Source organism: Seriola lalandi, unplaced genomic scaffold (genome assembly GCF_002814215.2).
Source record: "Seriola lalandi dorsalis isolate HSWRI2012SDOR001 ecotype SW California unplaced genomic scaffold, Sedor1 jcf7180002054905, whole genome shotgun sequence".
Taxonomy (NCBI): domain Eukaryota; kingdom Metazoa; phylum Chordata; class Actinopteri; order Carangiformes; family Carangidae; genus Seriola; species Seriola lalandi.
Genome location: NW_019525457.1, coordinates 234306 through 246514, shown reverse-complemented (window position 1 = coordinate 246514; position 12209 = coordinate 234306). Strand labels below are relative to the sequence as shown.

General features: G+C 46.4%; 2 protein-coding genes across 2 annotated transcripts in view; one reads left to right on the top strand and one right to left on the bottom strand.

Moving 5' to 3' along the window:
• dzank1 (double zinc ribbon and ankyrin repeat domains 1) overlaps positions 1–5811 on the top strand; it is a 15072-nt gene extending 9261 nt beyond the window's left edge. Inside the window, exons 14-21 of the mRNA XM_087169667.1 lie at positions 159–262; positions 447–530; positions 608–728; positions 3638–3699; positions 3839–3916; positions 4003–4130; positions 4845–4919; positions 5100–5811. Of these exons, the coding sequence (XP_087025793.1) occupies positions 159–262; positions 447–530; positions 608–728; positions 3638–3699; positions 3839–3916; positions 4003–4130; positions 4845–4919; positions 5100–5262 (815 nt within the window). The 3' untranslated portion in view covers positions 5263–5811. The remainder of the gene's footprint in view (positions 1–158; positions 263–446; positions 531–607; positions 729–3637; positions 3700–3838; positions 3917–4002; positions 4131–4844; positions 4920–5099) is intronic.
• An 839-nt stretch (positions 5812–6650) lies between these two features.
• Positions 6651–12209, bottom strand: part of kat14 (lysine acetyltransferase 14) — a 7045-nt gene continuing 1486 nt past the window's right edge. The window contains exons 3-10 of the mRNA XM_023430478.2: positions 10919–11040; positions 10555–10727; positions 10044–10478; positions 9371–9960; positions 8738–8871; positions 8432–8607; positions 8146–8336; positions 6651–7612 (exon numbers count right to left, since the gene is read on the bottom strand). Coding sequence (XP_023286246.1) covers positions 7439–7612; positions 8146–8336; positions 8432–8607; positions 8738–8871; positions 9371–9960; positions 10044–10478; positions 10555–10727; positions 10919–11040 — 1995 coding nt within the window. The 3' untranslated portion in view covers positions 6651–7438. The remainder of the gene's footprint in view (positions 7613–8145; positions 8337–8431; positions 8608–8737; positions 8872–9370; positions 9961–10043; positions 10479–10554; positions 10728–10918; positions 11041–12209) is intronic.

Sequence of the window (12209 nt, the reverse complement as noted above, 5' to 3'; positions counted from 1 at the left end):
ATACTACTAATACTAGCACTAATACTACTACTACTACTACTACTACTGATACTACTAATACTAGCACTAATAATACTACTGCTACTACTGATACTACTAATACTAGCACTAATAATACTACTGCTACTACTGATACTACTTGTCATTGATGTGTTCAGGTTACTGGAGGAAGCAGGTGGATCATGTTTGTGCTCACCTGAGGAGTTACGCTCAGAACAATGCCCCCTTCAGGACTCTGCTGGGAGAGCCTCGTCTGGGCCGGGTATGCCCCACCTCACCTGTACATCACCTGTACATCACCTGCACCTCACCTGTGGGATAAATGAACTGCCATTAAATTGATTGATAACGACGTCTGTGAGAAGTTGATTAGGCACCAGACTCACCTGAGCAGGTGCAGGTGCTCCTGTGTGTCAGCTGACGTGTTGTGTCTTCTCCACCTTCAGATGGTCTCTGCTGTGGTTCAAGAAGATGGTCATGAAGTCAGTCTGACCATCAGCTTCGTGTCGGCCGCACGAGAAGAGAAGCAGGTGAGTTGAACACCTGGAGTCCGACTGAAACATCTCTTCAGTGAAGTTCAGGTGACTGACAGCAGGTTTTGTCTCAGGTGGGTCCTGAAGGTGACGGTGCAGGTCCAGCAGGTACCCGTCCTAGATCAGCACCTGCAGGTCGGACTGAGACTCTGAGCAGCGTCACAGAACGATTCTCTGACAGCAGCAGTAAGAAAGGTTGGTACAGACACTGTAGATACACAGTAGATACACTGTAAATATACTGTAAATACTCTGTAGATACACTGTAAATATACTGTAAATACTCTGTAGATACACAGAAGATACACTGTAAATACACTGTAAATATACTGTAAATATACTGTGAATACTCTGTAGATACACAGAAGATACACTGTAAATATACTGTAAATACTCTGTAGATACACAGAAGATACACTGTAAATATACTGTAAATACTCTGTAGATACACAGAAGATACACTGTAGATACACTGTAAATATACTGTAAATATACTGTGAATATACTGTAGATACACTGTAAATATACTGTAAATACTCTGTAGATACACAGAAGATACACTGTAAATATACTGTAAATACTCTGTAGATACACAGAAGATACACTGTAAATATACTGTAAATATACTGTAGATACACAGTAGATATACTGTAAATATACTGTAAATATACTGTAGATACACAGAAGATACACTGTAAATATACTGTAAATATACTGTGAATATACTGTAGATACACTGTGAATACTCTGTAGATACACAGAAGATACAGTGTAAATATACTGTAAATATACTGTAGATACACAGAAGATACACTGTGAATACTCTGTAGATACACAGTAAATAGACTGTAGATACACTTTAAATACTCTGTAAATATACTGTAAATATACTGTGAATACTCTGTAGATACACAGAAGATACACTGTAAATACACTGTAAATATACTGTAAATATACTGTGAATACTCTGTAGATACACAGAAGATACACTGTAAATACACTGTAAATATACTGTAAATATACTGTAGATACTCGTAGATACACAGTAGATACACAGAATATACTGTAAATATACTGTAAATATACTGTAAATACACTGTGAATACTCTGTAGATACACTGTAGATACACAGAAGATACACTGTAAATATACTGTAAATATACTGTGAATATACTGTAGATACACTGTAAATACACTGTAGATACACAGTAGATATACTGTGAATACTCTGTAGATACACAGAAGATACACTGTAGATACACTGTAGATACACTGTAAATACACTGTAGATACACTGTGAATATACTGTAGATACACAGAAGATACACTGTAGATATACTGTAAATACACTGTAGATACACAGTAGATATACTGTGAATACTCTGTAGATACACAGTAAATACACTGTAGATATACTGTAAATATACTGTAGATACACAGAAGATACACTGTAGATATACTGTAGATATACTGTGAATATACTGTAGATACTCTGTAAATACACTGTAGATATACTGTAAATACTCTGTAGATACACAGAAGATACACTGTAAATACGCTGTAAATATACTGTAGATACACTGTAGATACACTGTAGATACACTGTAGATATACTGTAAATACACTGTAGATATACTGTAGATACACTGTGATACACTGTAAATACACTGTAGATACACTGTAGATACACTGTGAATATACTGTAGATACACAGAAGATACACTGTAAATACACTGTAGATACACAGTAGATACACTGTAAATACACTGTAGATACACTGTAGATACACAGTAGATACACTGTAAATACACTGTAGATACACAGTAGATACACTGTAAATACACTGTAGATACACTGTAAATACACTGTAGATACACTGTAGATACACTGTGAATATACTGTAGATACACAGAAGATACACTGTAGATACACTGTGAATACACTGTAGATACTCTGTAGATACACAGTAGATACACTGTAAATACACTGTAGATACACTGTAGATACACTGTAAATACACTGTAGATACTCTGTAGATACACAGTAGATATAATGTGAATACTCTGTAGATACACTGTAAATACACTGTAGATACACTGTAGATACACTGTAAATACCCTGTGAATAGATACACAGTAGATATAATGTGAATACTCTGTAGATACACTGTAAATACACTGTAGATACACTGTAGATACACTGTAGATACACTGTAGATATACTGTGAATACACTGTAGATACACAGTAGATACACTGTAGATACACTGTAAATACTCTGTAGATACATAGTAAATACCCTGTGAATACACTGTAGATATACTGTGAATATACTGTAGATACACAGTAAATACACTGTAAATACATTACGTTTCATACCTGTAGCGACAGTGTAGTGCAGCAGATAACTGCATATTTGAGGGAAATCTTTCAAATGTGAATACAAATGCTAAATGTGTTAGCCACTTCAAGTTCAAGATGGCCGCCATTTCTTGCAAGGAAATGTTATTTTTTGTAATAAGTTCCTTGACTATTTTCTCATGAATAATCCAGGTGTCAAATCATTTTAACAATGTAGAAGGAGAATTTAGTACACTGTAAAAAAATCAAAGAAAGTATATTTCAGCAAAAATGTTCCTCACAAAAAAAGCTTGCTAACTAGCCTAGCGTTAGCGAGTTAGCCTAGCGAGCTTGCAGGTTGACTCTTAACAGAACTTTTGCTTCATCACTCATAACAAATGGTTTGTAAACACGTTGGGTTTTAGGCAAAATTTTTCCTGACATGTTAAAGTTGAAATTTAACAATTGTGAATTCACGTCCTCATTGTCTAAAACACAGGATTACATTACATAATCATAGAGATCTGTCCCATGGGTAAAATTCTGTCGTAAAACATGTTTACTGTGACAGAAATGGCGGCCATCTTTTAAGTTTTGAAATTTGCTGAGCAGGAATCAGTCTGAGTCCAGATTAAAGCTAACATGCTAACGCTAGTTTCCTATTCCTGTTCACTCCTCCAGTCACTTTGTTCTCAGCTCATCAGTTCATTAGAAACGTGTCTGCAGTCTGGGGTCAGTTGTTGTTCCTCTGTGGTTTTATTAACAGGAAGTGATGCGTCCACAGGTGTGATGAAACCCCCCAGACCAAACTTGACGCCCAAACCTCCGGTAAGAACCTGCACCAGCTGCTGGGGAGTCATTTAGATCTGGATCTGGATCTAAACTCACCTGAAGGAGGCCACGCCTCTGCTGCTATCTCACTTCCTGTTCAGTATAGCTCCTCTCTGATTGGATGTCCTGGTTGCAGGTGAAGGACAGTCAGCTGCTGAAGGAGCTGGGTCCAGGTCGAGGTCAGATCAGCGTCATCCAGCAGCTCCTGGATCAGGTATGAGTCTCTGCAGCCAATCAACAGCTTCCTCTGGATCACCTGACGTAGTTTACTCTGACCATTGTTTGTTTGTCGACCACCAGGGGGCGGATCCCTCCTGCTGCGGCAGCAATGGACGACACGCCTTGGCTGTTGCCGTAGTGAACGGGCACCGTGATGTACTTCCTGTTCTGGTGCAGAGAGGAGCTGACGTGGAGCAGCAGTCCGGACAGTAAGACGACCATCATCCACCAGGTCCAGGACCAGCACTGAGACCTGGTCCAGGACCAGGATTCTCTGTCTCTTTACTAAACCATGCAACTGTCAGTTAGAGTTCCCACCTCGCAGTTGTTTCCTCCAAACAGGAAACACGGTCACAGTCTTTCCATTATGATGTCACATTGAAGTTGACCTTTGACCTTTTGACATAAAATGTCATCGGGGCGTTGTGTGGCGTAGTGGTCTAAGCAGGCGCCCCATGTGTAGAGGCTACAGTCCTCGCTGCAGTTGGCCCCGGTTCGAGTCCCGCATCGGACGGCCTTTACTGCATGTCATTCCCCCTCTCTCTGCCTCCCTGTTTCCTGTCTCTCTCCACTATCCTGTCCAATAAAGGCACAAAAGCCCAAAAAAATATACTTTAAAAAAAAAAATGTCATCACTTCATTTTATCCTGATGTTTGAGTTAAACTGTCTCATAATTAATGAATGAATTCTTGAGTCATAGCCAAAACCTGTTTTGTGAGGTCATAGTGACCTTTGACCTTTGACCACCAGTCAGTTCATCCTTGAGTCCGGGTGAATGTTTGTGCCAGATGTGAAGAAGTTCAATCAAGGTGTTACTAAGATGTCACGTCCATGAGAATGAGACGGACAACCTGTCGTGATGTCATGTGATGTCATGTCTGTGCTGATGATGTAACATGATGAATGTCCTCCTCTTCCTCAGGATGAAGAACACAGCTCTGCATGAAGCTGCAGCTCTGGGCTCTGAAGGTCTGCAGTGTGCAGAGGTTCTGCTTAGGTACGACTCACCTGTGTGTACACACACACACACACCTGTACACAAAGCTGTCATGTCAAAACCTTGTATCTCCAGTGAGAATGTAACTCAAACTGTTGAAACCTTTAGTTGAGAAAAAAACTTTAAACTTCTGTGTGTGTGTGTGTGTGTGTGTGTGTGTGTGTGTGTGTGTCCCTTCAGCTGCAGGGCCAGTGTGAAGCGGAGGAATGCCGCCGGTCAGACAGCGTATGACGTGGCGGTGAGCTCCGGCTGTAACAACATGGCGTCTCTGCTGGCTGCTCGGACCGGACTGGAATTACTGGGCAAACTGAGAAAACCCAAACTGAACCTGGACGCCGTCTGAGGAACAGACTGAGCTGAAGGAGCCTCACTGGCTTTCATCTGAAGCTCTGACCCGGCTACTGCTTCATCCAGAGAACCAGACCCTGAACCCTCAGACCCTCAGACCTTCAGATCCTCAGACCTTCAGAAACTTCATACCCTGAACCCTCAGACCTTCAAAACTTCAGACCTTCAGAAACTTCAGACCTTCAGACCCTGAACCCTCAGACCTTCAGACCCTCAGACCTTCAGAAACTTCAGACCCTGAACCCTCAGACCTTCAGACCCTCAGACCTTCAGACCCTCAGACCTTCAGACCCTCAGACCTTCAGAAACTTCAGACCCTGAACCCTCAGACCTTCAGACCCTCAGACCTTCAGACCCTGAACCCTCAGACCTTCAGACCACTCTGACCTTCAGACAGTGAACCCTCAGACCTTCAGAAACTTCAGACCCTCAGACCTTCAGAAACTTCAGACCCTCAGACCTTCAGATGTCAGTGTGTGTTGCTGGTCTTCACAGAGTCAGTGTTTGATCTGTTCCTAAATGAAAGGCAGTGTGTGTTCACTGAGCTCTGTTTTGTTGTTTCCATCCGCCCTGAAATCAGAGAGTGAAACATGATAAACTTCAGGTCAGTTTACAGGATTTAAACCCTCAACCTCCAGCCTGAAACATGAAGCTGCAGTTCCTCTAACGGCCACTAGAGTCTGGCTCCAACAGTGAGTCAGTCCCCATAGACTCCCATGTTAAACTGTCCAACTTTACAGCAGAAATAAACATGTTTACAGCCTGGTACAAAAACTGTTTTGGTCTCTAGAGCTAATTTCCTCCTTCATGACACCTGTTTATATAACTCACCTGTTTATATAACTCACCTGTTTATATAACTCACCTGTTCACATTTTATTAAGGACTAAAGTAATGGAGGATTGAGGGCGTGGCCTCTTTGAGTGACAGGTGGGTGGGCCCCTCCTCTTTGACCATGTTTGGATTAGCTGGGCGTTAGGGGTGGAGTCAGACACTGCCAAGATGGTGACAGTGGAGCAGCTCACTCTGAGCTTCAGAAACCTGTGGGTGATGTCACAGACGCGACGGCCATCTTTATTTATTCTGTGGTTTCAACGACAGTTCACTGGTCACATGACTCCAGATGTCATGTGAGAAAAACAACTGAATCAGTTGTTGATCTTCACACATCTACATCACCAGCTGTTTAGAGCGATGAGGAGGAGGCTGAACCTTCCTCACATCATGTTCTCCATCCTCTGAGTGCTGACCTCATGACCTCTTCTTCTTCTGTGGTTTAATGGCAGACTCATGTTCACACAGAGGAAACAGTTTGACCAGTGAGAATCTAAATTAATTCAGTATTGTATTAATGATGTGAATAATCAGCAGCTCAGAGTCGTATCTGTTGTATTTTATTTTAATTGACACTTTTTCATGTAAAACCTTAAAATCAGACACAAGCAGCTGCAGCTCTTCACCAGCAGGGGGGGCTGTTCATCACACCACCAGCTGCTGCCCCCCCCCTTTGGAGAAACTGCTGAATGACACAGAGAAAACATGAAGTTGAACCCTCTTGGGGGGGAGGGGAGGCGACGACTCCACTTTCACTCTCAGATGTCACGTGACTCACGGCCTCAAACGTCCGAGTGACAGACAACAACTACAGCTCAGTGACATCACAGACTTTCACGTTCGGCATTTATTATCCATTTATCTTTGATTCTGTTTTTATGAACCTAAGACTTCGGTGAACTCACAACAAACTCGTCCACGTCAGTAAAAAAAGGTTCGTTTGAAGAATTTCAAAAACCAGGCTTCAAGTTTTCAGCATTTGGAAACAAAGATCTCTTCGCTCTGCGACAAGAAGAAGAGCTGAGATAAACACAATCATGTTTCATCAAAGAAAAGCTTCAAAGAAATTATGTAGAAATGGAGAAACTCTCCTCAGACCTCAGAGGGTTAATAAACTCACAAACATTCACACGATGTTCAACCGGAAACTGAAGAAGAAGAGTTGATGACATCATCAGGCGCTCATGTTCTACTGTCTCTTACAGTTACTGGTCCTCAAACATCATCATCACCATCAGCAGCCGCCGGGTCCCGGTCTCCTGCAGCGTCACTGACCCACGCTCCTGGACCTCGTTCTGTTCATTTGAAACATGAGGCGAAGGCGCGGCGTGGTCGTCTCAGCGCCTCAGCCGGAGGAAGAAGGAGTGGCGGCACTCGGCGCTGTCAACAGGATAGTATTTATCGTAGAAGTCCAGGATGTACTCCTCGGCTTTGAAGCCAAACTTCTGGTACAGCAGCATGGCGGGATTACTGGCCGACACGTGGAGCGTCACGTCCTTCCCCATACACGTCTGAAAGACACAGAGACAAGGGTCTCACCTTACTGAACCTGTGCAGCTCACCTGGTCTCACCTGATAACCAAGGTTACCTGAGGTCAACTCAACAGGTTATTGGACTCCTGGTGTGTTTGTTGTGGAGAGGAGGACTCCTCTGTGGATCGTTCAGCTGCAGCTCTTCTGAGTCTCTGTCCTCCGTACAGCGTCACTCAGACTCACCTGAACCACTGACACTGAAGGAATCCAAACTACAACTCCCATGATCCCACGCTGCTTCATGAGGTCGCCTCTAACCTCTGTGTTGCTAGCTGTGTTCGCTAATACGCAGTTACCAAAAACACAGCCAGGATGTAGCAGTGTGACATCATCATTAGTGGACAGCTGCACACTGAGAGCAAGTTCAATGACTCAATCAAAGACGTTCAAACACGACAGGAGCGCTCACTGCTGCAGCTGCTTCTGTTTTAATTCTGACCAATCAGGAGCTAGTACCAACCACAGATCAGCCCCCCCCCCCAAGGAGTCGGCCCCTGTGTTGACCTCTGACCTGGATGAGGTGGTAGATCATGAAGGTGCCGATGCCAGCTCTCCTCCACTCAGGGTGCACCAGCAGGAAGGAGATGTACGCCTCGTTGTACTTCACGTCCGGCACCATGAAACCGAAGCCAACCACCACCTTCTTATAGAGGACGACCACGCTGAAGTCCGGGTACTGCAGACACTCGGACAGGTCCACACCTGGAGGGGGGGGGAGGCAATCAGAGGCAGGTTAGGAGGGACTGACTCGTGGTTGGACGGTTGACGGTGAGTAGAAGGAAGTGTATGTGTGTTACCTGGCCAGAAGCTGTCGTGACACATGGCGTTGACGGAGGGGATGTGGTTTGGGCGGACGTAGCAGTAGTCGATGGGGGCGTCGGCCTCAGGGACCCAGTTGGGCTCCGCCCTGTGAGGATACGCCCTGATCTCTGCCAGCAACCGCAGCTTCACCGGGCGACTCTCATAGTCCCTCCTGAAGGACAGGCACACAACTCATACTGGTACTACTGTAGTACTATTGATACTACTGGTACTAATGGTACTACTGTAGTACTACTGATACAACAGTACTAGTGGGCGGGGCCTGAGCCCGTCAGTTGTACCTGATGAAGGGTTTGAGGATGCGGGACGTGTACGGACTCTTGATGCTCTGGTCCAGACTTCCTTCTGCTCCCATGAGTCGATGCCAGAAGGACACGGAGTTCAGGTGGCGCCCCCTCCTGCCGGACAGGTTGGTCTGCACACACACATTCACAGAGACGTCAGAGGGTCAACACACCTGACTATAGCCGCCTCCTCCTGGTCGTATCCCTCCGCCGTCACACTACTACAGGTTACCCCCCTGCGAGTCAGACACAAGTCTTGAGTAATGGCTACAAAACTTTTTCTAAGGTCACTGTGACCTTTGACCTTTGACCGCCACAATCTAATCAGGTCACCGTTGAGTCCAGGTGAAACTTCCCTCGGGGTGTATTGAGATATCGTGCTCATGAGAATGAGACGGACACATGGAAAACAAAATGGCTGCCGCTCTGACTGCCGGCGGCGTGGAGGAATAAAAACCACAACATTTACCAGGAAGAAGAAGAAGAAGAGCAGTTTCTTTCAGACACTGATTATAAACAACGATACGGCAGCAAACAGCTGTTCTACGTAAAGATAAACAGTGGAGGAGGAATGGCGTCCTGAGCAGAGAATGAGGCCACACCCCCTCTGTGTGATGTAATCTGAGGTACCTGGAATCGATCGAGAATACGCAGCTCCTGGCTGTTGGTGCAGTATTTCCCCATGACTCCGCCTCCCAGCAGTGCCCCCACCTCCTGTGCACCGTAGATCCCTCCCACCAGACTGAGGGTGGCGCTGACGGCCCGGTCGATGTCCAGCAGGGGGAGCCCTCTTTGCCTCTTGGCCTGGCGGACCAGCAGCTTCCTGTGGAGGCGTTTGGCCTGCGGCGTGACGGCTAAGGCGAGCGGGCAGGCGTCCAGCCGGCGCAGCAGCATCCTCTCCTCGTACAGAGTGAGGGGGGCGTGGCGAGGACTCTGGGAGACGCCTCCGTCGGCTTTCTCAGGGTGAGTTATCCTCCTCCGCTCGGGCCCTCCGGCGCCAACACACCCCCCCGCAGAGAGAGACGGACCGTCACTCCGACCCACTGACTCCTCGAAGTCGTCCTCTCGCTCGCGTCCTTCGTCGTCCTCGCTCTCTGCTTCACGCTTGATGTGAGGTGGTAGTGGGCGGAGCTTCTTACGGGCAACAAGGGTGGCGCTGGGAGGAGGGATGTATTCCATCCCTGGGTCGATCATCCCCTCCGTCTCCATCTCCTCGTCGTCTGGAGGCGGGGCAGAGGGCAGAGGTCAGAGGTCACATCATGTTCAAACACAGAACAGCTGGACGTGTTAGACTGTGACTCACCGTGGAACAGCGCCTGGGGTGGCATGGCGTCAGGGATGAGGTCCGCCTCTGAAAGCAGGCTGGGTGTAGCTGAGTGAGACGCCGGCGTCCCCGGGGCGGAGAAGTCGGGTGAAGGCGACGGCGACGGGCTGGTGAGCGGCGTACGGTCTGAAGAGCTGAGGGATGAGAAATCAATGACCTCACCTTTCTCCAGGACAAGGTCAGGGCGGCGCCCGGCGGTCCCGCTGCGACCTCCGCCCAGTTTGACGGGCGTGGAGGAGGCACTGCGGTCAGTGTAGCCGCCCACCGCCTCCTTCTGCGCCCGCCGGATGTCTTTAGCCTCCTGTGTGCGAGAGCGCTTCTCCTTCAGCTGCATGGCGTTCTCCACGGGGTTTCTGGCGCCGCGCTTCCTCAGACCCTCCACGGTGATGATCGGGTCCATGGCGGGTTTGGAGGCTGCAACACATAGCTCTGTTTAACTCGCCTGCTGTGGTGACATGACACCTTTGACCTGAGAGACAGAGACCCTCACCTTTCGTCTTGGTGGTGGACTTGTCCACCTCTGGTCTCAGGGTCGGAGGTCTGTTCTGCACCAGCTTCCACCAGCCGGGTTCTCCGAACTCCTGCGCACCTGAGCGGAAGAAGGTGGGACTGCCGACCGACAGACAGCCGGCCACCGTGCTCCACCAGGTCGACGTCTTCTTCCTGCAGAGTCACAGTCACCAGGTCAGAGGTCACGTCACCTCCGGAGTTTAATAAAAGTCCAGAGTTTTATTTTGAAATCTCTGGGGTCGTGTTGTCGTCAGAAACTGAGACCTTAGGAAACGATGAGGTCACACACTCACAGAGTGAAACACCAGGTCAACAACAACAACACAGGTGTGTTTAAAACTCACCTGGTTCCCAACAGGAAGTTCCAGTGTCGACCAATAAAGGCACAGATGTCCTCCTTCCACCTGAAGTAACCCTGACGACCGGTTCCCTCCAGAGACAAGTTGTACATGGCCAACATCACAACCTGACGCACACACACACGCACACGCACACACACACACACACACACACACACACACACACACACAAGCATAAGAACCAAACATCACACATTTATCACTTCCTCATATTGACACCCCAACTGATCACATGACTGATCAAAGGAGGAACAGCCAATCAGAGACACTGATGATTCTCTACATCAGTGATTTATCTCCATGAAAAATCATCTGCTTTTAAAAAGTCTTTCATGTGTGTGGAATCTATAAAACAGTCTGATATTTATAATACGTTTATAGTTTATTTATAATTATTTATCATATATTTATGATTATTAATAATATATCTATAATCATTTATAATTATATTTATTTATCATATATTTATAATGTTTAAATATAGAAACGGGTGACACAGTGCGGGAGTAAGGGTTGACAGATATGGACAGATGTGGACAGAGGTAGACATAGGGGGACAGATGTGGACAGAGGGGAACAGAGGTGGACAGAGGTGGACAGATGTGATCAGATGTAGACAGATGTGGACAGAGGGGAACAGATGTGATCAGATGTAGACAGATGTGGACAGAGGGGAACAGATGTGATCAGATATAGACAGAGGGGAACAGATGTGGACAGATGTAGACAGAGGGGGACAGATATAGACAGAGGTGGACAGAAGGGAACAGATGTGGACAGATGTAGACAGAGGGGAACAGATGTGGACAGATGTAGACAGAGGGGAACAGATGTGGACAGATGTAGACAGAGGGGAACAGCTGTGGACAGATGCTGTGTACCTGCTGCCAGGTGAGTCTCATCCTCTCGAAGCTCTCCTTTCCGTCCTCTGAACAGTCGGAGCAGATGAATTTGAAGAAGTTGTCTCCCTTCAGGTAGCTGGGCTGTTCACCACGGAGCTGAGCTGAAGACAAACAGAGACACTGACACTGAGGCCCTGCTCACCTGTACACACCTGTACACACCTGTACACACCTGAGGCCTGAACTACGAAGCAAGTTCAACGCACCTAGGATAACTTTCTGTTATCTGGGTTGACTGAACCTAACATTGACCTGATCACCTGGCTCAGCTGACTCTGGTTTACCTGTCCAGGTACAAGTGTGTTCATGTGAAAGAGGCGGAGTTGTTAATTATAAGCAACATCGTCTGAACCATGAATGAAACGCTGACACCT